Genomic DNA, 27782 nt, shown 5'->3' with positions numbered 1-27782 from the left:
ACAGTAAAAATGTCTGATTTTCAGCATAGTTGTTGTCAAAGATATCTTGAACACATATGCATCAGTCATTGTTTGGAATTAATGAGAAACATATTTTTATAGCACCTCAAATATTCAGTTATTAGACGTTTTCTTGGTTCAAATGTATGACTTTTACTATGAAATATCTCTTAATTGGTACAGTAAAATTGTCTGATTTTCAGTATGGATGGAGTCAACAATGTCCTCAACACATATACATCACTCATTGTTTGGAATTATTGAGGAAATACTTTTTATAACACTTCAAATATTCAGTTATTAGATATTGTGTCCGTAGAAATGTATGACATTTACTTTGACATATTTCCTAATTGGTACAGTAAAAATATCAGATTTTCAGTATGGGTGGAGTCAACAATGTCCTCAACACACATATATATATATATATATATATATATATATATATATATATATATATATATATCAGTCATTGTCTGGAATTATTGAGAAACATTTTTATATTACCTCAAATATTTGGTTATTAGATATTTTGTCGGTAGAAATGTATGACTTTTACTTTGAAATATCTCCTAATTGGTACAGTAAAATTGTTTGATTTGCAGTATGGGTGGAGTCAACCATGCCTTGATTACATATACATCAGTCAATGTATGGAATTATTGAGAAAATTATTTTGTAGCACCTCAAATATTGTGATATTAGCTTTTTTAGTCCTGAATATATGCATTAGTCATTGTGGGGAATTATTGAGAAAAACAATTTTATAGCACCTTAAAAAGTTCAGAAATTTGCCATTTGAAGATACAAATTCAGTTCAGAGTTTTTGCTTAGTAAAATATCTTAATTGATTGTCAGTCAGGTATTATCAATTTGAATATCTTTCCAGCAACCCGCAAATCAAAGAATAAAGACACTTTACTTACAATTTAGGTGTATTTGCCCTTTAACTCACGAGATGCAGGAAGCATGTTTTATACTTAATGTGAATATAATTAATTTGATCTCATTTCCATTATGCAATATGCATACTTTGTTGGCATCTTATTCTGAAAGCCGGATGTTCATCTGAAGAAACCGGATGTTTTCTCACGTTAATCTTTCCGCTAACTTTGCAAAGTCCTTCGCTCGCTCCCGATCTGTGCCGTTTGAATGCGTTTACCGTGTATTTCAGTGTATAGGTGCACTAAGCTGCCGAGTTGACCATGGAGATCTGAGTGTCTGCCTACTTCACCGCAGTCTCTTCCCCTGGATGAGATGTCTCTGCTCCAGAAAGGTAACTTATGGAAATAAATCATATCCGGTGACGACCACAACAAGTAGTTTGCTGTTCTTATATGTGCTAGCTAACATTCACCGTATTCTTGGACCGCTAACGTAGAAGCCAGCAGGGGAGCCGCGCTTCCTACTGTTTTGATTTGTGCCCAGCTAGCTAGCATAGCACAATGTTAGCTAACATAAGCATACAACCACAACTAGCGTTAGTCAATGTTTCCGTGTTTAGCGATATTATCAAACCGTTTACGTCATATGTCGTTAAACGAAGGCGTTATCATTAAGTAGAATATCCTGATACTGAAACAGACGGCTCATTTGAAAGGCCTGGCCAACAATGCACATGAAAAGGTGGGCAAACTAAAACCTACTCCGGACTGCATCATCAGCAAAAGACCAATTAACACGGTGTAATCACAATGCTACTTTTGTTTCCAGAGGCATATTTTCTGCTCTCGCTAATGCCAACAATAGATGCTAAAAATGTATCCCGCTGTGCAGTTTTCTCTGGATTTCTGCACTGAAGTGTGATCAGGGGACTAAAAATGATCTTTACGATTGAATGCCTTTTTAAGATACAGAAATGTGAGCTTTCAATTCAAACTCCTGCCTCTCATGTTGGTGTAAAAGCTGCATGGACTCCCTCACAGCTCCTCTGTTATCTACATGAAAACAGCTGCTCCACAGTTAGAGCCTTGGTTCTCTGGTTACCGAATAATGGAGGTTTTGTTCCTCTTGATGAAAAGTGACTCAGCTGTTTATTGCCATCTTCAATATAGTGTTTTTTTCTGTTCTCCCGTAAATTCCCTCCTCTGTTATCTGTCTCTGTGTATTTCCCTCAGGCTGATGAGTCTCTAAAACCAATTTCCAGCATGAATAGTGCACCTGAGCCGGTCTGAACCACTTGAACTGTCCGTCTTTTTTACACTACTCTCGCACTGGATGACAGGAGATGAGACACTGCGGCCCTGTACCACACCATGAGTGTCCAGAGTCTGGGAGGAGCCATCGGGGATTCCCTGGGCTCTAGCCTCACAGTGCGTGGAGCAGGCGCAGGGTGGAGTGCTCTCTCTCTGAAACCTGTTTCCTCTGGGCGGATCGCCTCTCTATTCCAGACCATGGTTCCCACCGGTTACACCAAACTGCAGGATGAGCGGCTAGCCATGGTGGACCTCGGAGCCAAACCCGAGTGCGCTTCGCTCCAGAACGGCTACAGACAGGAGACGTCGCATGTAGAAGGCCGGCGGCTCCTGGACCGGGCCTCTCGCTCCTCCGTGACTTTATCTGACTGTGGAGATGGAGGCTACTCCGAAACAGAGCCCATGCTGGCTGAGAGGAGGCTCTCCGCGGAGGAGGCAGATGAAGAGAAGGAGGATGAGGACGAGGAGGAAGGGCCGAGATCGGCTGTGCAGAACATGCCCAAGGAGTCGCCGCTGGCCATGGCGCTGCAGATCTTGCTGCCTTTCTTGCTGGCTGGATTTGGAACTGTATCAGCTGGAATGGTGCTGGATATTGTGCAGGTAAGCTGAACCACAATGCAACTATTATTCAAAGCACAACCGGCATGGTTGAGAGCTCGAGAATGGGTGGCATTAAAGGCTAATTCCAGTTTATCACATACTGGATCTTTATTGTCATAGTTGGGGCCATTGTTTCCATCAGTTCTGATAACACTGTACTCAGCGAAGTAATCAGTGAGATGTGGAAGCAAGGTGTCACCACCCGAACAAAGTCTGAAGGGCCAAAAAAACATGATCGCTCAGACAATCAGAGAGGTTATAAACAAGCAAACGGTTGTAAATTCTCTTCACTTTTTACTGCAGAAGGAGGTAAAGAACCTCTGGCCCAATGATGACAGTATTGCAATATATATGTATTTGCAGCATTACAATGTGGCAACATTCCCATTTCTGTATTGCAGTTTAATTATGCACACAATTCTGAAAACTTGAAGCTCATGTAGCAACAAGAATACTTCAGACTGCTTAACTCTGAGAACAATTCCCATTGTTTTCCCTCAAATAGAAAGTTTAAATCAACCTGGACTGAAATCTTAAGGATTGCCACATTAAAGTACAGCTGGTCACAAGCTACTGGCTAAAAAAGAAACAAAATGATAATCAATTGGCTGTTTTTAAAGCTGCCCTGTGGTGTTCAACAAAAGCTCTGTTTACATTCAGTGCGTCTTACAGACGGGCTCTACAAACATGTTGAATGCATCCAATGTTTTTAGACACCTATAAGAAGGTCTACCTAAAAGGGAAAGGGCTGCAAGTTAAGAGGGGCAAATATTTTCAATATAGCGTACACTTGTGATTCTTTTAACTGTCTAAAATACGTCCACAGCATTACATTGCTGTAGGTAATACACTGACTATGGAGAAGTAGCTCATACAAACTTTAAACTATTCCTTTAAGTTCCACTTAGTAGCTTTTGAAAGCTCTTGGAAAAGCTAGTATATGGATTTACAATTACGATTATTTTTATTTTGTCCATCAGATTTTCATCTTACAGAAGCTATTTTGACTTCATCAATGTTTTCTTGTTTTGGAGGACATTAACGTTTAAAACAATTAGTTTAATGGGTTTCTGTCTCGATTGACAGATGTGTCCATTTGGTGCTGCATTCTAACCCCACCAAGAAAATCCAGATTTCAGCCAACAACATGGCAGCGACATGTTTTTAACATTTGACACCTTTTTATTGATTTTCTGCCATGATTCTCTACCACTCTTCTGACTCTGTTGCATTTAGTCGACAGGTTCATAGGCCCACATGCAAATGATGAACTTCCCCCTTATCTAAAGGATAGCGTAGTGTTTGAATTTGAATGTGAAACGTGGCTGAGTGAGGGTAATTAGAAGGTCGGACATGTCCTCCAGTTTTACCTCCCTGTGTCTCCCGCAGCACTGGGAGGCGTTCCAGTACATCACGGAAATCTTCATCCTGGTACCCGCTCTGCTCGGCCTCAAGGGAAACCTGGAGATGACCCTGGCCTCCAGGCTGTCCACAGCGGTGAGACACACACACACACACACACACACACACCTACACACCTACACACACACACACACACACACACCTACACACCTACACACCTACACACACACACACACACACACACACACACACACACACACACACACACACACACACACACACCTACACACACACACCTACACACACACACCTACACACACACACCTACACACACACACACACACACACACACACACACACACACACACACACACACACACACACACACACACAGTGACAGCTGAGGACCATGGTTTAAAATAAACTATACTGTCACTGTGGAGAAGCAGGATCACGTCTGTAGGACTACAAAAAACACGTATTTATGTGCACACACACGGTCACGGTCACACGGTCACACGGTCACAGTCAGAATGACAACAAACTAATTCAAGGTTGGTTTTGATGTTCGGTTGGAATGGATTCAGCTCTGTCACTAAAAGGTTTAGGCTGTAAATGTGCCATGGCCAATAGCGAATGCATTTATTGTGATGTGGCAAACAGTAAGCCTGCATGAGTGAAGAACACCCATATATTCTGCTGAGGCAGTGTTTCCTGGCTCCAGCTGATTTGAATGAGCTACACACACGACAACCTCTGACGCGTGGCCGTCCAGTTTTCTCTCTGTAGCTGACATGTTCAATTTGTTTTAATTAGATGGCTGGAGTCCAGCGTCAGGCTGCATTGGCTCTGTTCGCCTGCTTTTTTTTTACCCCACAGCCTAGTCGACAGAAAGTTTATAGTGCTTTTATACGTTATTGTGTTTTAGCCAGACGGCCACCTCCGCTTCTGACGAGTAAAGCCAATGCTAAAGTGTCTTAAACTTGCATTCTCTCTACTGACCAGCAGGGGGTGACTCCTCTGGTTGCAAAAAGAAGTCTGGTTGTATAGAAGTCTATGAGAAAATGACTCTACTTCTCTCTTGATTTATTACCTCAGTAAACATTGTAAACATGAGTTTATGGTCTCAATCTCTAGTTTCAAGTCTTCTTCAACACAGCATGAAGTTCAGTTAGTAAATGATGGTCCATTTAGAGTCAAACAGACCATAAAGCAGGGGATGCTTTAGGGCGGGGCTACCTTGTGATTGACAGGTCGCTACCAGAGATCCAAGATGTCGACGGCCAAATCACTGAACTCGAAACCAATGGGTGACGTCACGATGACTACGTCCACTTCTCATATACAGTCTGTGGTTCCAGCCAGCCTCACAACATGTCCTCTTAGTGGATGAAGTGTGATGTCATTGTGTGTTTGTTTGTGTGGCGTTGCATCATTTCTTCTGGTGGTGTCTCACCTCCACAGACTAAGCCTCTGTCTCTCTGCCTGTAGTTGTTATCGGTCGCCTCTGTAACATCGTCTACTCTGTCAGGTGAAATGGAGAAGGAAACAGGCTTAAGGCCTGCAGTGGGATACTGTCCCCTTCTCAGCTCAACTTATAATTACTTTTTTTTTTTTTTGCAACATCTTGAAAGTCTTTTGGTGTGAGAGCTTTGCGGATTAGGAGTTGGTGGAGGAATCTGCTGATGTAGCAGAGTGAAGTGGTGGTTTCCTGTAGAGGGAGGGGTGGGACGGGCTGCTGCAACCAGGATAACCGAACAGTCAAGATGGCCAAACTGTTGCTCCACTCGAAGCCCTCCCAGAGCAAACAGAGGACGAGCAGTGAGGGGAGGGAACAGGTTCGCCTGGTAGAGAATCATGTTTGTAGTGCGGGATGTCCCGTAAAAAACTGCGTCATAAACCTGTGTGATTACAGTCCTGTGAACGAAGTGCTTATTCAGCCAGTAGTTTTCTGTGTATCCATGATGTCTTGAAGAAGTGACGGAACCAAAATTCTCTCTTTGTTTAGTTTTGTCTTGCTTCTTCCCGTTGGCCTCCGGCTCTCAGCACACAGGCTCCACATTGACACAGTGCTGTGTCAACACGGACAGCGGAGCTCTGCGTGAGCTGATAATTCCTCAGTGGTGTCCCAAAGAAACAGTTTGTCTTTGTGTTCCTGTTTCCCTTAAGGCTCAGCCATGAAACAGGCCGTGATTCACATACAGAAGATCTTTGTAAAAAGAATGAAACCTGTACAGTCTCAGGACATGTGTGTGCATCTTAAAAAACATGGCTCGTTTTCATTTCTGTGGTAAAGCTGCCAAAGAGACACTACAGCAATTTAGTATTGCCCTTCCATAAGGAGACTTTATGACTCCAAAGGCCTTAACACTTTTTATCGTGGGGTTGTTATGCAGGTCAAAATATGTTTTTTTCATCAATACTTTCACACAAAACGCAAATATTACATAGTGGAAAAAGAGACTTTTTAGATTTTTCTGAGCTTTCGAATAAAGGAATCAACCAATGACGTTGTGCGGAACGTGTCACGTGGTGCCTATATTTATAAAATAACACAGAGGCTCCGTAGTCCGAACCAAGACCGCACACTTTACTACACCTCTCCACCTTGACAAAGGCAGCGAAGACCAGATCCACGCCTTCCATTCTTACCTTTCACAATAAAAGCCTTCAACATTTAATATTCACAGTCCAGCGTTCTGCGTTTTCGTGTTGCTTATTCGTCACTTCTCCGCTGTGTAAAGGCCTTATGTCCCAAGTATGGTCACTTTATAAAAACATTGCATCCTACATTTCCCATAATGCAACTCAATAGTGTCTTGTTAGACCTTCCCTGACTGTTACACCCTCGCCTTTCAAACTCGATGACCTCCGTTTGCATCGCAGTGTTTCTCTTATAATATTGTAGTCTTTATTACCCCAAGCTGAAATTTCAGTCAATTTCAGACTTAACACAGCTTCACCAGAGCCACAGAAGACATACATCTGAATAAACTACCTACTAACCACGACTACTACCATACTGAGCTTCACCTGTAAAATGGGTTTGGTCCTTAGTCTATATTTGATATGCTTTTCTGTATTCTGTCCTATTTCCCAACACAGGTGAATGTGGGCAAGATGGATTCTCCCATAGAGAAGTGGAATCTAATCATAGGCAACCTGGCACTGAAGCAGGTAATCACTCCCAGTTAAGCCTTCAACCATCCACATGCACGTACAGCCATTAGAATGAAACAATGCTCAGCTGTGTAAAGTGATAGTTTGACACTGTGATCAGCTTCTAAGCATGTTCCTTATCAAACTGAATGCAGTTCTTATAGACGCCTCTCCTGATTTGTCTTCCATATTTGGCTCTGAAAAAAAATCATCTGAAAATTTCACCCACATACTATCATATTTATGTAACGCTATGGATGTTATATGTGATTCTCTTGATAAACATCACCACTAGCAGTGGTGGTAATTGGTTGGATCCAGGTTAGCGTTGACTCAGACTGTTTTATTGATGTCTCTGTGTGTGTAGTGAGAGTACGTTCTCTGTTAATCATCTACACACACACTGATAAACACACACCGCTGGTTTTACGCAATAACACCCACGTCAGCAGGAAGTGTTATATAATGGATTGAAAAAAACCTACCTGGACATGACGTTAATTACAGTATTTCACATTCATGTTTATGTGCCACATGACCTACCTATAAGTAAACCTTCTGCTGATCCTGGAAGCACTGTTTGCGTGTTTTTCACACACGTAGTCATGCTTGTTTTTCACCACTCAATAAAAGAGCACAATAGTAACTCCCCCTCTCTCCTCCAGGTCCAGGCCACGGTGGTGGGTTTCCTGGCTGCCGTAGCAGCCGTGGTTCTCGGCTGGATCCCGGAAGGAAAGTTCCAGATGAGCCACGCTGTGCTGCTCTGCTCCAGCAGCGTGGCCACGGCCTTTATAGCCTCCCTGCTGCAGGGTACACACACACACGCACGCACGCACGCACGCACGCACGCACGCACGCACGCACGCACGCACGCACGCACGCACGCACGCACGCACGCACACACACACACACACACACACACACACACACACACACACACACACACACACACACACACACACACACACACACACACACACACACACACACACACACACACACACACACACACACACACACACACACACACACACACACACACACACACACACACACACACACACACACACACACACACACACACACCACACACACACACACACCCACCACACACACACACACTCTTATACAGTGACAGCTGAGGACCATGGTTTAAAATAAACTATACTGTCACTGTGGAGAAGCAGGATCACGTCTGTAGGACTACAAAAAACACGTATTTATCTCTGACACACTGGTTGTTTAATGATGGCTGAAAGTCACCAGTAATGTGAGGACCGTCAGTCAAGTGCTCCACTCTTTTTTTGTGTCAGGTTTCATCATGGTGGGTGTAATTGTGGGTTCGAAGAAGACGGGCATCAACCCAGACAACGTAGCCACACCCATCGCCGCCAGTTTTGGTGACCTCATAACCCTGGCGATCCTGGCCTGGATAAGCCAGGGCCTCTACAAGTGCCTGGGTAGGTGACCAGCTACTGCCTTTAGAAGTAGATTCATTCCGATCCCATTGTCTTTATATATATCTTTAGCTGCATACTACTAACAATGTATTGATGATATGATTTCTATCATTGTTGTATGGCCTGGCTCAGGTCAAACACTTTATAATACATGAACCTATACATAGAAAGAAGGAACACTGCACCACTTTCTTTTATTATCTAGTGCAGCATGTGAGCCACCAGGTGGGTCCATGTAGAGCTGAGGATGCAGGAGGACTGTTGCCAAAACTGTCCAATCAATGAGCTACCTTCTCAGTCTACATGACCTCACGTTTACAGCTCTTGGTTCTTTTGTAGAGAGTCACTGACTTCATTAACATGCTCACTAATATGCCACTATTATTGTGAATATGTCTGAATATGACTGAATATTCCGTCTTTGGCGTGGGCCATGTGAACAGAATATTCCATTTGTATATTCAGAACCAGGCCTGAGCAGTGTCCGATTTAAGACATGTGAAGTATGCTGATATTACTCTGGTTTTAAGAGTTTTTACGTCAGCTTGCGACACACAGCAAAAAAACTAAATATGTTGTGCAGGACCAACACAGCCGATGTGAACATGGACCGGACCAGAGCCGAAAAGCATCAATGTGTGAAAAGTCTACAGTGTGAACGCAACCTCAGAGAGTAACATGACAGATTCTTCTAGTTGTAATTTTCCATACATTGCACATGCATACATGAGATGATGTGTTGATGCTGAAATGGTAAATCCTATCGTCCGAGTCTCCAGTTATGATAAGCTTTGGATTGAAGTAACACAAAACACATTGACAATCACTGAATGTGGTCCATCTCCTCTCCGTTAGAAACGGTTGTAACCCCTCGGTCGGCCAGCAGGGGTCCCTCCTGCCTCGCTCTGCAGCAGCGCTGCCCTCCACTCACAGAACACACGTCCCTTTTTCCTCCCACCACACATTCCACGTGTTTAACTCAAACCGAGACCTGCGTCGCACCACCATGTGTCACTCAATACTGCGAACTCTGGGACTCGTTTCCTCTGGAAAGACTCTGTCTGGTCTAATTGTATGACACAGATGTTCACCACAATGAAGGAGCAGGTTAGCGCCGTGAGCTAAATGTGTTCAACACACTTCAGATTTCATATTTCCATGGCAGGGCGTCTGGCTGTGTCACTTTCAGGACAGTGGCTCTGTTGTTCAGCCACGCCGACACTTTCCTGCTGAATTGAAACTCATGGTCAGTTCACGCTCAACTAAACAGAATTCAAATCACGTGATTATCTACACAGATATGAACTTAATGCTTCTAATTTTGAGGCAAACCAGCTGAGCAGAAATGATGAAACACAGTCGATGCTGGAGCCCAGTCAGGTTTATTTATAATGTGCTTTCAGCCAACATGCTACTCACAGAGCGCTGTAGCTGTGAGAGGGCTCAGCAATAGATAAAAGCAGGGATGATTAGAGCATGAGACGCAGCGCGGACACTGACAAAATGGGGACAGAGCCTTTTGAGCGTTCTCGGTATATGTTCGTGTGGATGTGGCATCGCAGGGCGAGAGAATCAAATCCGTGATTTAGGCAAAACGGGGAAGATAGGGATGGTGTTAAGTTAAATAAATAAATCGGGTTCGGTCTAGACTCGAATACTGACAAACCGGCTGCATTTCATATACAAGTCACATATCCAGCTGTTATGACAGACTGCCCACAATAACAAAAAGAGAGAACATTATCCTCTATGTTTTTTTTATTCACCACATCATTACGTGGAGCCATGAACTGGCAGAAGTCTGCCGAAAAGCAGAACAGCTCCAGGGCTAAATGTCTGGATTAAAGCTTGTGTGCTAATCCATTTAACTGTGAACTTAAAGTAGCAATTTTTCACATAAATAGCATAGATTTGCAAAGTGGGAGTGGTTTCTGGTAGTTTTCATTCAATGATACGTTCAATTTTTCTCAACATAGAAACACAGGAGTCTCGTGGATAATTTAAGGATATTACAGATGTCATTTAAGGCCATCAGTTTGAATACATTCAGCGTTGTCTTTGAGAAATCATGAGGTTTCAATACCCATGAACCTCAGCCACAATGGCCCGAATCGGAGCTCGTCGGAGCTTTTTCACTGAAAAACAGCTGCAGGTGAAAAATAGCATTGAGAGCCATGAGACTGAACCAAACCAAAGAGCTGAAAGATGCTAAAAAGCCCTGCAGCGCTGAGGGGAACTGCAGAGTTCGTGATCATTCTGACAGTTGGTGTTTTTGTTCTGAACAAAATGTAAGTTGAGAATCGTAGTTGACATTTCAGCATACGTCTCTATGGACACAGGCTTTGCCTTTCGCCAGTTCCAAATCATTGGAACTGATCATTCAACCAGCAAGTATAATAAATAAACATATTTCAAAACAGTTACAAAGTGCTTCACAAGAAAAGAATTTAAGCAAATAAAACCCAGAGCCCAAGGGGTAAAACAAGACAGAGCCAAATTGTACATGTGCAACAATTCAAATCAGTTACATGTAGCACTAAGCCATGCGGTGAGTTTTTAGAAGGAAAAAAAGAGGATACTGAATTTGTAGGTAGGGTTTTATGTCCTTTTAAAGTTCTCCAGACTCATCTTACATTGTCTATGTAGTTTGGAAATAACTCTAATTTGTTAGTTCCGCATCCCGGACGAATGTAATTTAAATGTTCTGCCCCTACCTGATCAAGTCACATTGTCAACCCATACAGTTAGAAAGTTCAAATAATCCCGCTTCAGATTTGTGGCTAACCCCCATAATGCATCTTGCCATTTCTCAGCTAAAGGAGAGATTCAGACTGCTCTTTGTCCCGGCGAAGCGAAGTTAGCTAAATATTTTCCACCACAGACGGACAGGAATATCAATGGTTTGATCATTGGTTTTATTCGCGGCAGAAAGGATACTCAATGGCAGGGTGTCAGAGGTTCATGTAAACAGTTTAACCTGGAGAAGACCTTAATTGGAGCGCGGCTGATAGCCAGCTGACTCTGTGAATGTTAACGCCGTGTCAGATTCCCCGTCAATGCGGGTCGATTTGGGTACAAGTCTCCGCTCTTTGTATATCTTTCTCAGCTCTGCATTTAAGGACCGAAGGCCTGCAAGAGCCCATTACAACCTGAACACCGGGACATTTCTGTTTACAAGTTACGAGACCACAGGGATGATAAATCTGGGACTGTTTCCTAATGATGGTTATTTAGTGCTTGGAACAGGATCCTGCTGCAAACATCTGGTGGTGGCTCTAAGCAGGTGCTTTACCCTAATTGATTTTTTTTTTTAAACTAGTTGTGCTATTTTGTAGTTTGAACAAAGAGGGGGCAGTTGTAGAGAGAAAGTGAGAGGAACCTTCCCTGTGTGGTGTGCACTTCCTCTCGATGCTCCGCATTCCTAACATATGCCGCTCAGGTGGATTGGAGACTGAACTCTCCAATCCATAGTGAACTATAGGCCGAAGCCATGCGGGAAGATTTAAAAATAACATTGACCGGCTGTCAGAGTTCCAGCAGTTTGGTTAAACTTTGTGTATTCTTGCCCTGCTGTTAGTACATTTTGTATTTACTTAAATATTCAATCAATTGAACTATTAATTAGCAAGTTCATTAATTTTTTTCAACAATAATCACTGATGCATTGCATGTGTTTGTTTTTCTCAAACTTAAGTTTCTGAAAAAAAGTAGCATTCTGGACCGTACCCAGCTGGTTTTCCGTACCGTTTCCCCAGTGCATGCTGGGAAAAGCTCCAAACCGCCACCCAGAGAGGAAAAATGACCGCCGTCTCTTCTTCCTCCCTAGATACCTACCCGTACGTGTCGTCACTGGTCTGCGCATTCTTCATGTGTCTGACTCCTCTGTGGATCATCGTCTCCTCCAAGCACCCGGCCAGCCGCACCCTGCTCTACTCCGGATGGGAGCCAGTCATCACTGCCATGGTCATCAGCAGGTGTGTGTGTGTGTGCCTGTCTAGTCTTCAAAGGAGGAAAGAACTTCTATTCTGCGTCTGAAACTCCCGGTGTCTGGATGACTCATCCCCCTAAACAAATTTGCAGCACCCGAGCACACACTAATATGGCCAGTAGGAAGGGAATACTCAGTGCAGCAGATCCCACATTTCTCAGGCTTTTTGTAGAAGAAAATAGAAGAACGCATTTGCTAACCATGAGCTAAAAAATAAACTATTGAAACTCTTGCACTGTCGTCCACTCTCTCTTAGTCTTCACCACTCGGCAGCTGATGAAGCTTTTTAGTGCCATTTATAGATAAGCACACAAATTCACTGTGGACATAATTTAGATGAAGAATGCTCTTCCTCCTTCCATGCCCTCTTTTCTCTATCTCTCTCACACACACACACACACGCACGCGCGCAGGAACACCAGTTAATCATCTAATTATGTTGTGCTCTGCAGCATCGGAGGGCTCATCCTGGACAAAACAGTGTCTGACCCAAATCTGGCTGGCATCGTAGTGTACACGCCGGTTATCAACGGTGAGTCACAGTGTTGGCACCGCTCCTTTCTTTGTGCTGTGAATGGCTTCAAGGTGTCACTGTTTGAATTGCAGTTGCTCGACTGCCCGGGGCTCCAACAGGCGAGGAGAATCTGGACCAAAGGTTTTAATATAATAGCTTCCTAAATCCTGGGGGGATTTAGAGAAGAGTTATACATATGTAATGAAAAGCTTGTGTAGTCAGGTTGCTCTAATCCCATACGGGTAAAGCTAGAAAGGATCCTCTCCTGAGAGTTTATGTTCATGTGTTTACATTGTGGAGGTCGGGCAGTCTGTGAGCAATCCTGTATCTCTACACTTGTAGAAAGGTTACATTTGCAGTTCTGTGTGACATGTTTGCCTGCTAATTTGAACTTTTGAATGTTGAGTGTGTCATTTTCTTTTGATTAAGGTTCTAGCGATGTAATGAAGTCATGAATCGAGTTCAGGTTAAGATTATTTAAATGATCTTAAAGCTACCATGAGGAACTTTCCTCTTGTGTTGATTCTGGCGGTTCCTGTGGACAAAGGCGGTAGTGTTTCCGAGTCCCTTCAGAAAACCTCATTTTACTGCAGCAGGGTCTGACAGTCTGCCTCGCTCAGTCCTGGTTCTGGTTCCCCCCTGTGCCTCCCTTACCTCCTGCAGGTCCAGCAATACGGCCTGGGACACCTGAAGCATGTTGTCAAGGCGAAGCTCTGCTCCTGGCCAGATGAGACGCTGCTGCCGGGAGCGGAGCTCTCCTCCTCCCGCCGGAGCTCCCACTGCAGTCGAAGGTGGCAGCGAAGCCTGATCTGGTCGCTGCCGGAGGCCCTCTTTCCCTTGTGAAGGGCTTTGCGATCCCTTTTGATTACAACGAGAACGTTATTTTATATTTACACAAGACGGATCAATGCATATTAGTTTTTTTTAACACACTGGTATCGGTACTCAGTCTCAGCCAATATGCAAGTTTAGGTATCGGTATCGAGAAGGAAAACATGGTATGGAAACATCTCTCCTTATGGGTAATTTAAGACGTGATATCCCAGAAAGAAAAAGAAAATATTCAGCATAACTATGTAGTTCAATGAAAGATTCTTCATCTGTGTTGTGAAACATCTGTTCCTAAAAATACTGGTGGGAAGTGAAACATGTTAAGTACAGTGGTCAGTTGAAAGGTTTCTTAAGGACATTCTGTCCACGAGGCAGCAGCCAAACACCAACAAGCTGTTTACCGTGGAAGTTTTGGGTACGGAGAAACGGCTGCTGTTTGTCTCATTTGTCCCTCTCAGATTTTAATTAATGCAGTGTTTGACCCTTGGGAGCCGAGATTCAGACAAAGTGTTTACACACAAGATGGACGACGCGCCGCAGAGTCTATTTGTCTTGTGCTGTGCAGCTCAAAGGTGTGAATTAATGTGAAAACCGAAGCAGTGCCTTTGCTCAGTCAACAGTCCCCTGATTAATGAAAGTTACTAAATAAAGACTCCAAATGCTCATCAGCATAAATGAGTGACCTAATGAGACAGCAGCAGTCTGTCTGTCTGGACTCCATAAACCCGGTCCTGTTCCATTTCCTCCTGCTTCCACCTCCCACCGCTAAGTGGCTCAGCCACGGCTGCCAGGGCCCTGGCACCTCCACAGCAAGAGATACGTTTTTAATTAAGTGCCATTAATGACATTTAACGAGATGGAGTACAATTCCGAGATGTATCCCGGACACGAAACAGCTGAGGAATCTGCGCCCGTTTGTGAGGGCGGAGACGTATTTGTTTCGTGTGTGTGTGCAGATGTTTTATCCGTCTTGGATTTACAGCATTTTATTCAGCGAGTGAGGAAACGGTGAGGCGGGGGCAGCTCATGACGTTGATGATTAAAATGCACCGAGGGTCCTGTTCTAATAAAAGAATGAAAAGAAGATAGAACAGAAAGCGTGAAAGGACGGTGTGTGGATGTTTGATTAGAGAGGAGATTTGTAGAGCGCGATAAGAAAAGACAGGTTAAACGAAAGGTAGAGGGAAGAGCCTCCTTCTTTTACCAACACTGGCCTTCATTAATTCTTTTCAATACATTATTTTATGCAATTTCCCCTGAGATAGAAAGTGTCTGTTTCAAGTTAATAATGGTATGTTTAATCCAGGTATTGAGGAAGTGTCTGCCAGTTCATTTCCTGTTGTACTTCATATTGAACCAGGCTCTGTGGCTACAGTGCATCACACCAGAAACGTCTGTTCTTGCCTTTATTTTGATTTTAAATTCAGTTTCAGGTGTCATCAAAAAGGCTTTGATCCGTCTCTCTGAACCTGGAGATATCATATTATGTTCTGCATCTTGTTCTGCAGCTTTCCACCAGACATCACTCTGATACAGCAGTCTTTAATCTCGGCTTGTCATCTTTTCATGTTTGTTTTTAAGATAAGGTGTCTGCCTGCTTTACGTCTAACTTCCACCTCCTAAGACATTTGTTTTTTCCCCACTCCTCTGTTCATATTTTCCTTCCATCATATTTTATCTGCGTTTGTTTCGTCACGTCACATGCCGCTAATGGAGCTGCTCAAATACACAAACTGAAATCAAACCCGGAGGTGAGGAGGTGAGCGGGGCAACACAGCTTTCTGTGTCCGCTCCCTCGGGGCTGAGAGGAGCACAGAACCCCCGCAGTACCCTCGTGTAGCCTCGCTGAAGCCCAAAATCTCCTCATTCCTCCTGTCAGACCATGTGACCCCCCCCCCCCCCCCCCCCCCCCCCCTGCGTGTGTGTCATTGAAGAAATTAGCCAACTAGATGATACAATAAGAACAACCAATGTGCCCTTTTCACAGAAGACATTTGGAAATGTCACAGTAGGAAAGGCACAGGTGAAAATAAAAAATATTTACAAAATCTATTTAGCTGTTTCAGTTTCTGGGTCCTGGTATTGTTCATGCTGGCTGACAAGGTCATGTCTTACTGGGATACTTGAAAAGAACAAGAGTCAGCACCTTTTTTTTCCACACATAGTTCCAGTATATTACTGTGATAACCTTTCAGGCACTGCTAATGATTTTCACTATTTACACCTTCGCATTGCATTAAGGAACATTTCGGTGTTGATCCTCTGCACACGTACTATAGCAATATTGGAATAGATAGGACAAGGGACCGGCTGATGGCTGTAATGCAACTGTCATGGATACAATCCACCATAAAACTCAACAAAAGAATAAGAAAGATGGGTCCAATATTCCCGGTGATGTAATGTATTTATTTAGTTATCATAAAACTGGCTGACAAATGTCTGCTGTGGAAAAGGCCTTTAGCCCGTCAAAATATAGTATTCTGTACATATGGAATCATCAAAAACAGTTACAATGGTACAAATACATTTCCAATTGTAAAAAGAAAAACAAACTCCTAGGTGTAACTAATGCAGCCCAAATACAACAGTTCTGCACTAAACACCACCTTGATGAAGGTTCTAATGTTCCGTTTAATGGCTGTTGAGACGGTTCTGTTTGTTGTTGTTTTGGTGGCAAATTTACCATCTGGCCCAGAGACAACAGTTTGACTGTTTAATTAGCCGTTTGACTAACATGCGCTAACACAATGACACCACACCAAATACATTTCTCCATTTCATCACTTTAAAGTTTCTCTGTGGTATATTTCTCAGTAATGGCATAAATTAGATCCACCGCGCAGCACTTATTTCAAGAGAAAATATGTCATTTTTAAAGCTGGTTCTCTCATTACTTTTTATGTCCTTCTTCCAAATCAGTGGTGAAAAGCACCAGGAGTAAATGCCAGGAGTAAATGCCAGGAGTTGAGTTTGCCTGTGTGTTAACTGCTTGCCAAATTAGTCAGTGTACACAAGAACAAAGTGCCTCCTAAACTACCATATCGGCCGCTAAAAAATACAAGCATTTTAAATGGAGACTGCTCACTCCACATTAAACATACCGGGGCGACATTACATCACTTCAGCTAAAAACTCAAAAACACTGAATTCGTTGCACGTTAGCAAGAGAGCCTGTTTGTAACCAGTAGGCCACCGTGCTTCGGTTCACGGGAGTGCGCCACTGCAGAATATTACACTGGAGCGGATATTTGGCGTTATTTTCGGCAGGTACAATTATAGAGGAAACGCTGTATTGTCCTTGAACTGACAATGACAGAGTATAGATTAACACAAATATAATGTATATACAAAAATAAGGAATCAAATACGAAAAGAAGCTAAACAGGATTCTTAGCATAGAATAAGACACATTTAGGTAATCGATGTGTAAACCATCCTATAAAGGGTAAGAAAGTCACGTTCTTGAACATAGAGGATCATCAAAAATGTTAGTAATACGAAAAAGTTTGGTTCGTCTGTTCACAGCGGCATAAGAATGCATCTCCACGTACGTCTCGAGTGAACCGCTTCACATCTCACTTCGCCCCGCTCTTAATGCAAATAAACACAAAATAAATACATTGTTATCACAGCAGGTGTTGCGGCATTAATGTCTGTAGTAATATCCTACACATTCGTGAACTCTGGTACATTTAATCAACCTAAAAATATAAGGTTATTGTCGACCGGGGACCTCCGTACCACCGACTCCGCACAGAGCTTCAGACAGCCGGGGAAGAGAGCAGGGGGGGGCAGAGAGCTGCTCATCGTGCAGTTATGTCAGTTTACAGGCCCCGCGGCAGTGCTGGTAATGCTCCAATAAGATGTCACCAGGCCGACAAAGAGACACAATAGATTGAATTAAGTGGACATCACCCCGAGGTGGTGGCAGGGTCTGATTCAATATACTCGTTACCACAATAACAGGTCTGGGTTGTTTGTTGGGGGGGGGCTGAGACATCCTTCTTCTTGTGTATAAAGTTTATAGTACACAACCACTTGAGTGACTGAAAGCAGCCTCGTATTGAGGATCTGTTTCCCCGCTGCACTGCGGGCATTCCAATGATACATTTCTTATGATTCTGAATAAAGAGACGTCTCTCTTTTCTGGCAGTTTTTACAGACATAAAGGGAAAATAAAGGTTTTCTTCTTCTCTTCGGAGCTTAAACGGCTCTCACCTTGTCAGCTACTTTGTGGCTGATATCTGTATGTATGTGCGCTCTCCTGCAGGGCTTAGTCACCAGAGTGTGTTTGTGTGTTTGTGTGTGTGTGTGTGGGTGTGTGTCTTGCTAAAGGGAAGGTGTGATAGCTGCAGTATGTGAATGTAAAGTGGCCCTGTGTTTCGTCAGCACAGATGGTGATCCACGTTCTCTTGACGGTTCATCTGCTCGACAAGGAACATGACTGTGATCCCTTTCACTCTCTTCTAACGTGAGAGAGAGAGAACATTATTTGGCAGATTTCCTTGTTTTCCAGCATGGTATTTATCTTTCAAACTAGATTTATAGTTGTGTTGAGGTAATTCAGCCTCCTCTAAGCCACGCCCCCTGCTGCTACTCTGTCAATATATTGTCTTTTATTTTTCATAGAGAGACAGACAGAAGGGTCTATATGCGTTTCCCACTCACAGACTTGGAATAAGAAAACCTAAACAGAATGCAGTTGTTCTAAATGGTATTCGTTCCACCTCTACAATGACATGTCAACATGTCTAGAAGGCATATTAATATCCAAAGTAAATTTCACTTCAGTCTCTCAATGGAGTTTTTTAACCATTCATTCATTTGATTTGTTGTAAAAAAATAATAATTGGCAGATATATTTATTGTTCTTTACTGAAACTTAAATATCGATTTGCAGCGGCCTGAAAAACCTGAGTTGAAAAATCTACCTGAACTGTACCTTTTTAGGTACGTATAGTTCAGTCTAGATTTGTCTGTAGGCACAGTTGTAGGCTATTTATGTCATTCAGTTATTTGTTTTCAGACGGCAATGGTTAATATAATTCCTAGGAAAAAAAGGGATTCATTAGTGCACAGCGCGATGCCTGCCTGTCATGGTTACATCATCACTGAAAATGTCTCCGAAAAGTCTGATCTTTAGAAAAGAGTGGGAACCCGGATGAATACTGAATGCAGTATCGGTTGGTAGTCGTTCTCTATTTACCCAATGAGTGATGATAATTAATAGCCATATTTACCTGCCTTGACTTTGTCTCTTCACTGGCCTCACCTGACACTGAATGCTCTCCTATCTCGTGCAGGGATCGGGGGTAACCTGGTGGCTATTCAAGCCAGCCGCTTCTCCACTTACCTGCATTTCCACTGTGCTCCTGGGGAGGTTCCCGAGCAGGCCAAGGGCTGCTACTACCCCTGCCGCACATTCTGGGGTACAGGTTAGTACAACGCAGGCAACACTACTGACCAGTTATTAAAGTCACACGTTGGCTACGGTGGCGAGGCATAGCCGTCCAGCTCCTTAGGCCTTTCTTAATACTATGTTTTTTAAATTATTTTTTTACCCCCAGATTCAATCATACACATAAACACTTGTTCCCTTTGAACTCTGGGTCATTTTAATAATTTAAGTCACAGTAATATTAATGATATGTTATTATTAGAATTGTAACACATTGTAATTAGCTGTCGCAGAGGTACACAAGTAGACTTTGATATGGAGGTCCATGGAATCAGGCTTTAAATTGTGTGTCAGCGTCACAGTTTGAGACTGTGGGTTTTCTGCTGTGTGCCCGGTGAGCCACACTACTGCTGGTCTCCGTCCCACCACGTCCTGCTGTCCCAGGTGTGAATGAATTCCTTGTTAGAGGTCCAGAGTGAAAACCAGCAGGACGGTGAATCCTGTGGACAGTAGGTGGGCTGATTCACCAAACTATTCAGGGATGTCTTTTTTTTAGAGAGTACATGCACTCTTTACTCCTGCAAAGAAACGATTCCCTGACATTAGGGCTCCATAAAGACATTATTTTAGTAATTGAATATCCCTCTGATTATTCCATCGATTTATGGAGTTGTCGGATAAAAGTTACTTTTGCTTTATTAAGGAGCAGTAGTAAATATACAATAGAGAAAAATAAGACGAACAACCAGTTGCTTTCCTTTTAAGAAGAATCATCTTTAGTTGTCATCTACAGTGGTTACTAGAATTCACGTTGTTTGGAGGTAAATGGTTGTATTTTTGAACAGTCTTGGCATTAGTAGTTTTAGTTATGTACTCTAAGGTGTTAATTCTTTCTCTTATATCTATTTATATTATGCCATAAAAATATCTTCAAACAACAACTGTATTTATACAAGTTTTTGTCAGGAACAACATTTTACAAGGTTATATTTGAACACGACATGATAGCATGATTTGTCTTTGCCCAATAGTAATTAATTACTGAATAGAGCTTAAACTAAGGCAGCCAAAAATGACGATCAAATATTCTTTCTTAAAAAACATAGGTTCAAACTATTTATTATCTATTTTTTACGCACTATGTCCACCGTGCCATACTTGGCCTCGCCCGGTGCAGGGCGACGTGCCGTATTGAGCTGAACTTTCCTTCGGACGCCCTTTTTTATTTATTCCTGTCGCTGTCTTTGAAAGCACTGCAATAGACGCGTAACTCGAGTAACCATACGATACCTCCTCGTCTCACTACAAACACCTAAACAAGGTGGCAGCTGGCTGGAAGGAGCTGAACGTTTCCTACTTCTTGAATGATTCTTTCCAGCTTGACCAATCCCCACCAAAAGCATTTTTAGAAGCGTTATGCTGAGTGTACCAATCCACACTGGCTCTGTGAGATGCGCTTCTGACAGAGAATTCTCCCTTTTTTTCACACTTGCATACACAAGACCATGCTTAGACAGCTGTTCAAATATCCAACTGTAGATGTGTTTTTGAATTGAAAACGTAAAATTGTACCTATATTGATTGATCAAGTTGGTCTGTGAGCTTGATTGTTTCACGACAGACAGATTGCCCTCTCTAGCTACGTTTGGAAATATCAATGAATTAATGCAAACTGTTGATTTCCTCCCATGGAGCTAACATGAAAACTAGTTTTGGTTCAGTGAAGGGGCGGTAAAGAATCTGCACTGCTGATTTTTAGTTATCGAGCTACTCGAGTTTCTCGAGTGTTCGTCTCACATCCACCTTTAACCTCCGTTTCGTGTTTTCTCAGGAGCCAATCATCGCTCTGCTCAGGTGCTTCTCCTTTTGGTGATCCCCGGTCACCTGATCTTCCTCTACACCATCCACTTGATGAAGAGCGGACACACCACCCTGACCCCCATCTTTATGTCCGTCTACTTGGCTGCTGCCATGCTGCAGGTGAGTGCGTGATGATGTGTGCTGGAATATGCGAGAGGCTTTTTGCACTCTAAAAATGTTTTACATGTATTGCTCATTATTCAAGATAAAAGTATTGAAGCTCAAGGGACCCAGAGTCTTAATATAGCAGACGTTAATGCTGCTTTAAAGAGAGTTTCTTTTTCAAGAAGATTTTCACCCCAAAAACAAAAAGCTCCGTCTCACGGGATTTACCGGAACCCAAAGTGTTCATTTAGGCTTCAAGTCTATTATTTTTACATTACGCGTCTAGATGTGAGGTTGATGGCAAATAAAAAAGCCCAGAATAACAGTGTCTCTAGCAGCAGAGCAGCGGCAGCGATGCACTCAGCTGTGTGATCATTTGTCCCACCATCCTTGAGCCGGTTAAGAGAAGTGAGTGAGGAGTCACCAGTCAATCAATGGCATTATCAAATAAATCATAACAATGGTTTGTGAACGTACGAGTCACTGCAACCACGATTTTTGCCATGTTCTACAAGCTCTTTAAGCATTTGTTAGTCTAATAAATAAACAAAATAAACCCTCAGAAAGTCAAGGAAGTAAATGTTCTTACACCTTTTCTACATCTTAAATTAATTCACCCGCACACCTTCTGAATTCAAGTTTCTCTCTTTGAGAGAAGCCCGGCTTAGTTGACTCGACAGAAACGAAATACAACTCACCGAAACCATCTTGGTTAGTATTACCACTGTTTCAACAATCACCAACTGTGGTTAGGTTGAAATACACTGTTGATATCCAAAGTTCTTCAGAGGCAAACCATTAAATAAGCAAAGTGAAATGACAAAAAACATCCAACTCAACGATGTACTCAGCCGATCGCTTTGCACTGTTGCAAGCCTCCATCTCCAGCATTTTAACATGAGAGAAGAGAGTGATTTATGATTTACGACACAGTTCTGAATGGTGTTTGTGCATATGATTACCACACACACAATAATCTGTGACTACGCAACACCAGTTTGCATTATAACCTTCAACAAGCTCATTTTACCTGCACTGTTAATTTCCATTCATATGCAAGAGGAAATTTTTCTCGTCTATGAAAGATTAATGTGAGGACGTGTGTTTCATTCCCAACACATACCCAACATACTGAAGTAGGAGAATCACGTGTGTGTGTGTGTCGGTGTCGTGAATTCCTTGAGCGTTGTGGTTTTGAGCGACTGACTTCTGTACGTTTGGTTTTGGCAGCAGTTAAGATAATTATGAAGGAACAACTTGTGGGTTGTGATGAATTAACCTTTTTAGCTGCTCCAGGATCTGTGTCGAGGTCTGGAATTTTAAGAATTCGGTTAGCGTGTTTTTGTGTATGCTCGAAAGGCTTTTGAAGGCTCCCTTAAATCTTTAATGCACACATTGAACATTAGGATGTAATCCTGGCCGCTGAGGTGCTGGAAACTTTCCAAATGAATTAAGTCCATAGCAGGACGAGCTGCTATAAGGGTGCTTCAGTCCCAGATGGATTATCAAATGGCAGAGACAGGCCCATGGAGTTCTTTCACATCTTGATATTCACAACCACTAAAGAGAGCATACTGTATTGATTGTATTTAAGAACCTTAAACACCACTTTGCTTTTTGGTTTTTTAAATGTTCGACGTGGTTTACAAGCTGGGTCAGAGAAAGACGAAGACGCTGCATGTCAGAATAGTTCATGAACTTCTTTGTCTATCTTTATCTGCTTTGTCATCAGTTCAGACAGACAGAATAGCAGACGTTAATTATTAGGCTGAGTGTTGCACAAAATATGGAAGTGTAATACTAACTGAATGTTTTCCCATGGACTGTATATAAGACGTGGACGTAGTCGTCTTGTGGACTTCCGTTTTGAAGCCTTGAGTTTGCCATTTTGGCCGTCGCCATCTAGATTTCTTTGCTATCGCCATTTTGTTTTTTGCACCAAGTGAATGGAAGTGACCATATTTGAACACGGAGGAGTGACGTAGAGACGCTGTATACGTCTCTGGTAATGACCTGTCAATCACTGTGTAGCCCCGCCCTAAAGCATCCCCTGCTTTATGGTCTGTTTGACTCTAAATGGACCATCATTTACCAAATGAACATCATGCTGTATTGAAGAAGACTTGAAACTAGAGATTGAGACCATAAACTCATGTTTACAATGTTTACTGAGGTAATAAATCAAGAGAGAAGTAGAGTCATTTTCTCATAGACTTCTATACAACCAGAGGAGTCGCCCCCTGCTGGTCAGTAGAGAGAATGCAGGTTTTTAAAGCACTTCCGCATTAGATTCACTTTCCAGAACCGTAAGATGCCGCCTGCGGCTCATTTTTAATACAAATGCTAGACTCTGTATTAATCTAAGAAAAAACTCTAAAAACATTTTTTCTTAAGATGAAAATCCAGCGCAATACAGAATCCATGTGTTTCAGTGTTTAGCAATAACCATAGCCAGAGGTTTTATGGATGCCTGGAGGCTTGGACTGATTATAGTTTGATGGACAAAGGTCACTGTGACCTCACGTCAGTCCCATCCTCGTGAAAGCAATATCTCAAGAACACCTTGAGAGAATTTCTTCAAACTTGGCATAAACGTCCATCTGGAACTCAAGGTTGAACTGGTTTGATTTTGGAGGTCAAAGCTCAAGGTCACTCTGAACTCACAAAACACATTTTTTGGGCAGAACTTAAGAATTCATATGTTAATTGAGACAATTTCACACAAATATCTAATAGGATAAGATGATGAGGTGATGATATTTTGGACAGACATGGATGTAAACTGTAACTTGACTTGTTGACATGTAGTCTTTATTGTCCCAGAAGGGAAATTTGTTTTCAAAGCCAATACAGAAATCGCCTGATGGCAGAGAAGAGAGTATGGAGCAGTTATCATTTAAAGATATGGACAGATTAAGAGACGAGGAGTACACTTGTACATCTAGTAGGAATGTCACGATTCTCGATACTACTTTGATACCATGGCAAAAAACAAAAGTAAAACAATAAATCCCATGTTCTTCAACATCCATCCATCCATCCATTTTCCTCTGCTTATCCGGGGTCGGGTCGCGGTGGCAGCAGGCCAAGCAGGCTGACCCAGACTTCCCGCTCGCCCGCAACATTTTCCAGCTCATACTGGGGGATCCCGAGGTGTTCCCAGGCCAGCTGGGAGATATAATCCCTCCAGCGTGTTCTGGGTCTTCCCCGGGGTCTCCTCCCACTTGGACGTGCCCGGAAAACCTCCAGTGGGAGGCGTCCAGGAGGCATCCTAATTAGATGCCCGAACCACCTCAGCTGACTCCTTTCGACGCGAAGGAGTAGCGGCTCGACTCCAAGTTCCCTCCTGATGTCCGAGCTCCTTACCCTATCTCTAAGGCTGAGCCCGGCCACCCTACGGAGGAAACTCATTTCACCAATATGGTCCAGTGCAGCGCCTGCTTTACTGCTGCAGCTGCACCGATCCGCCTGTCGATCTCCCGCTCCATCTTACCCTCACTCGTGAACAAGACCCCGAGATACTTGAACTCCTCCGCTTGAGGTAGGCACTCCGTCCCCACCTGGAGGGAGCAATCCACCGGTTTCCGGCAGAGCACCATGGCCTCAGATTTGGAGGTGCTAACTCTCATCCCCGCCGCTTCACACTCGGCTGCAAACCGCCCCAGTGAATGCTGGAGGTCACGATCCGAGGAGGCCAACAGGACCACATCATCTGTTTTTTGTTAGAAAGTTAAACAGTTCATAATTCCCTCTCTATTATATATTTTATGTCACTATGAAAACATCTCATGCAAACAACTTTATTTAATGAGGTTTCTAGGCAAAAACTACATTTTCTAAGATTATATTTGAACACATCATGATACCAGTAGAAATTTTTACTGCAAAAAAACCTGAAAGCATCTTAATGTGCATCAGTGTCACCTCCGGTTAACGTTAGCTGTTAGCTCTGTGCAGGACTGCGCTGCTTTCCGCTCAGTAGCTTAGCATCATTTACACTGACTTAGTAAGGTTAGCCTGTGTTGTCAGAATCAGAAACAGTCTATTGAGTATGTTAACACATACAAGGAATTTGACTTGGTGATTGGTGTAAAACATTAAACGTAGTTCTGTTCATACCTTGTTTCCACTGCCCCCTAGTGGCCAATAGGACCTGCTATTGCACATTTAGCAGAAGGGACGGAACTTCTGCCAAAGCAGGCCCTCTTCCAAAAAATGTTCTGAGAAACCTTTCAAACCGCATATCAATGAGGTGAGCGAGCCAGTCTCTCACCAGGAAGGAGAATGTAGAGAACTATTGCACTCAGTGGTGAAGGAATGGGCCTGATGTCTTTATCTTTCTGAGAACAAATGTGTGGCCGTTTGAGGGTTATGAGCAGGGTGTACCTGCACAGTGGCTGAGCCTCTCCACCTATACTCCAACCCAGGCACTAATGATGTTAATAAACATTCTGCCACTCTCATCATATTGCCCGACTGTAAACTCAAATGAGCTCGACGGTAATTTATAATCCCTGACCTGCACGGGAAACATTCATTTGAATGATTTCCACATTTGGATTGTTTGGAGAAATTGAAAGGGCCAGTTTAGACACTTGAATGAGGCGGACAGCAGCATTAGTTATGGCTCTCAGTCGTCCCAGCCAGTGCCCTGGTGTGGCGTATTACTGCATAAGTAAAATCGCCGTACCCATGCCGATGTATTTCATCTAATGTCCCGCTATAGCAAATAAATACATGTTTAATTCACACATGACCTGCATTTCAAATATCCAATTGCCTGAAACTGCCATCCATTTGGGATTCAATATATGCAGACCGTACATTGTAGTTTCTCTGCCCTACATGGGGTCAGACACAATTTGGCAAAGATGTCTGTAGCAGCGGCGGAATTTGATAATGTCACAGAATGTATTGTAACCATCTGTTTCTTTAATAGCAAGTGATAAGGGGAAATTGCACATGCTGCCGGTTGATAATGTTCCATTTAAAGAGAAAGCCGCAGAAAATTAGGAGAGAAATTGAAACATTTCTGCAGCTCGAGTGGCCGTGATATCTGTGCGAGAATCACGGCACAGTCCCCGAGTGGGGAAGAAGACTCAAGATCTGCATTTTACTCAAATCAATAGTTAATAAAAAAAACTGAGGACTTACCAAACAAGAGTAGAAAGCACAGCCTAAACAATACACAAGACAACATGGTTTACCAATGCTGTATTAGCCCACAGTATATTTAGAAAAAGAATGAGGCAATGCAAAACAAACCAAGGCAACTTAGTGCAATAAGCCTCGGAGGTGTCAACGCAAAAGAGAGAATAGCAGTTCCACTGTTTGGAAGTCAAGAAACTCTGAAAAGGGTACGCAAAGTTTACCCCTGATAAATATGCATTACTATGGTAATGTTGCGTTCCTGGAACATTTAATAATACTGAGGTCAGAAGTCTTTAGGTCGGTACACATTAAGATACAAACCAGTAATAGCTGTGTTAAAGGCACTTTAGCAACGGGTGACCATCTCTTGCCCTGAAGACCAAACCTCATTACTTGAGTGGAGGCTGGGTATCAGCTGCTATCAGCGTCATCTCCACCCATCAGGAGTTCTGCACATCTAATCTGTCGCTTGATCTCTCGACTGTCAGCTGAGCTTCTTGGTCCTCGAACCGCTCAGTAACGCACACAAAAACACGATATAACAGGGCTCCAATAGAATCTATTCTAAAGATGTGACCACACTACTTTCTCTACAGTACTATGCTGAATCGCTGTCGGGTGCTCAATCCACATTTTCAGTGGATATGCATTTACCTGCATTTACATCTACCTGCATTTCACTGTTGTGATTCTCTGACGAACTAAAACGTTAAAAAGCACGAACAAAATCTCAAGTTTTAACTTGGTAAAATCCCAGAGCATTTAAAAAAAAAAAAAAAAATCAAAAAACATCAGGACTTGTAGCCCCACAGCGCATATATTTAATTATTAGGCCAATGAATTTAAAAGACTTGATGTGAAAGACATGATGTATTCACACTGACTTTTAAAAAGTGGTTAAAAATGGTTGCCATTTTTGGTCACCTTATATTTTGAGTAATTAAGATACTACGTAGTTATACTTAATGTTTAAACTTAATAATAAAAATGTGACATTAAAATAGAAATCGCCATATTACCTTAACTGAGCAAAAAACCCACAGTCAAAACGACTTCATTTACATCTGACTGTAACAGCAGTATTTCAATTTCAACTAATGCAACAAATCTAAAAAACCTGTTTGTGGGTATGAGGTCCTGCTTTTGTACAGTTACA

General features: G+C 42.7%; 1 protein-coding gene across 2 annotated transcripts in view; it reads left to right on the top strand.

The window, feature by feature from the left end:
* Positions 1 to 1143: 1143 nt before the first annotated feature.
* slc41a2b (solute carrier family 41 member 2b) overlaps positions 1144 to 27782 on the top strand; it is a 38649-nt gene continuing 12010 nt past the window's right edge. Inside the window, exons 1-10 of one of the 2 annotated variants that reach the window (XM_079183730.1) lie at positions 1144 to 1276; positions 2118 to 2795; positions 4185 to 4292; positions 7263 to 7334; positions 7982 to 8126; positions 8630 to 8776; positions 12603 to 12750; positions 13217 to 13296; positions 19416 to 19547; positions 21342 to 21490. In XM_079183730.1, coding sequence (XP_079039856.1) covers positions 2256 to 2795; positions 4185 to 4292; positions 7263 to 7334; positions 7982 to 8126; positions 8630 to 8776; positions 12603 to 12750; positions 13217 to 13296; positions 19416 to 19547; positions 21342 to 21490 — 1521 coding nt within the window. In that variant the 5' untranslated portion in view covers positions 1144 to 1276; positions 2118 to 2255. The remainder of the gene's footprint in view (positions 1277 to 2117; positions 2796 to 4184; positions 4293 to 7262; positions 7335 to 7981; positions 8127 to 8629; positions 8777 to 12602; positions 12751 to 13216; positions 13297 to 19415; positions 19548 to 21341; positions 21491 to 27782) is intronic. The other variant, XM_079183731.1, reaches the window with a different exon arrangement.

Source organism: Pholis gunnellus (assembly GCF_910591455.1).
Source record: "Pholis gunnellus genome assembly, chromosome: 22".
Taxonomy (NCBI): domain Eukaryota; kingdom Metazoa; phylum Chordata; class Actinopteri; order Perciformes; family Pholidae; genus Pholis; species Pholis gunnellus.
This window is presented reverse-complemented; position numbering and strand designations above follow the sequence as displayed.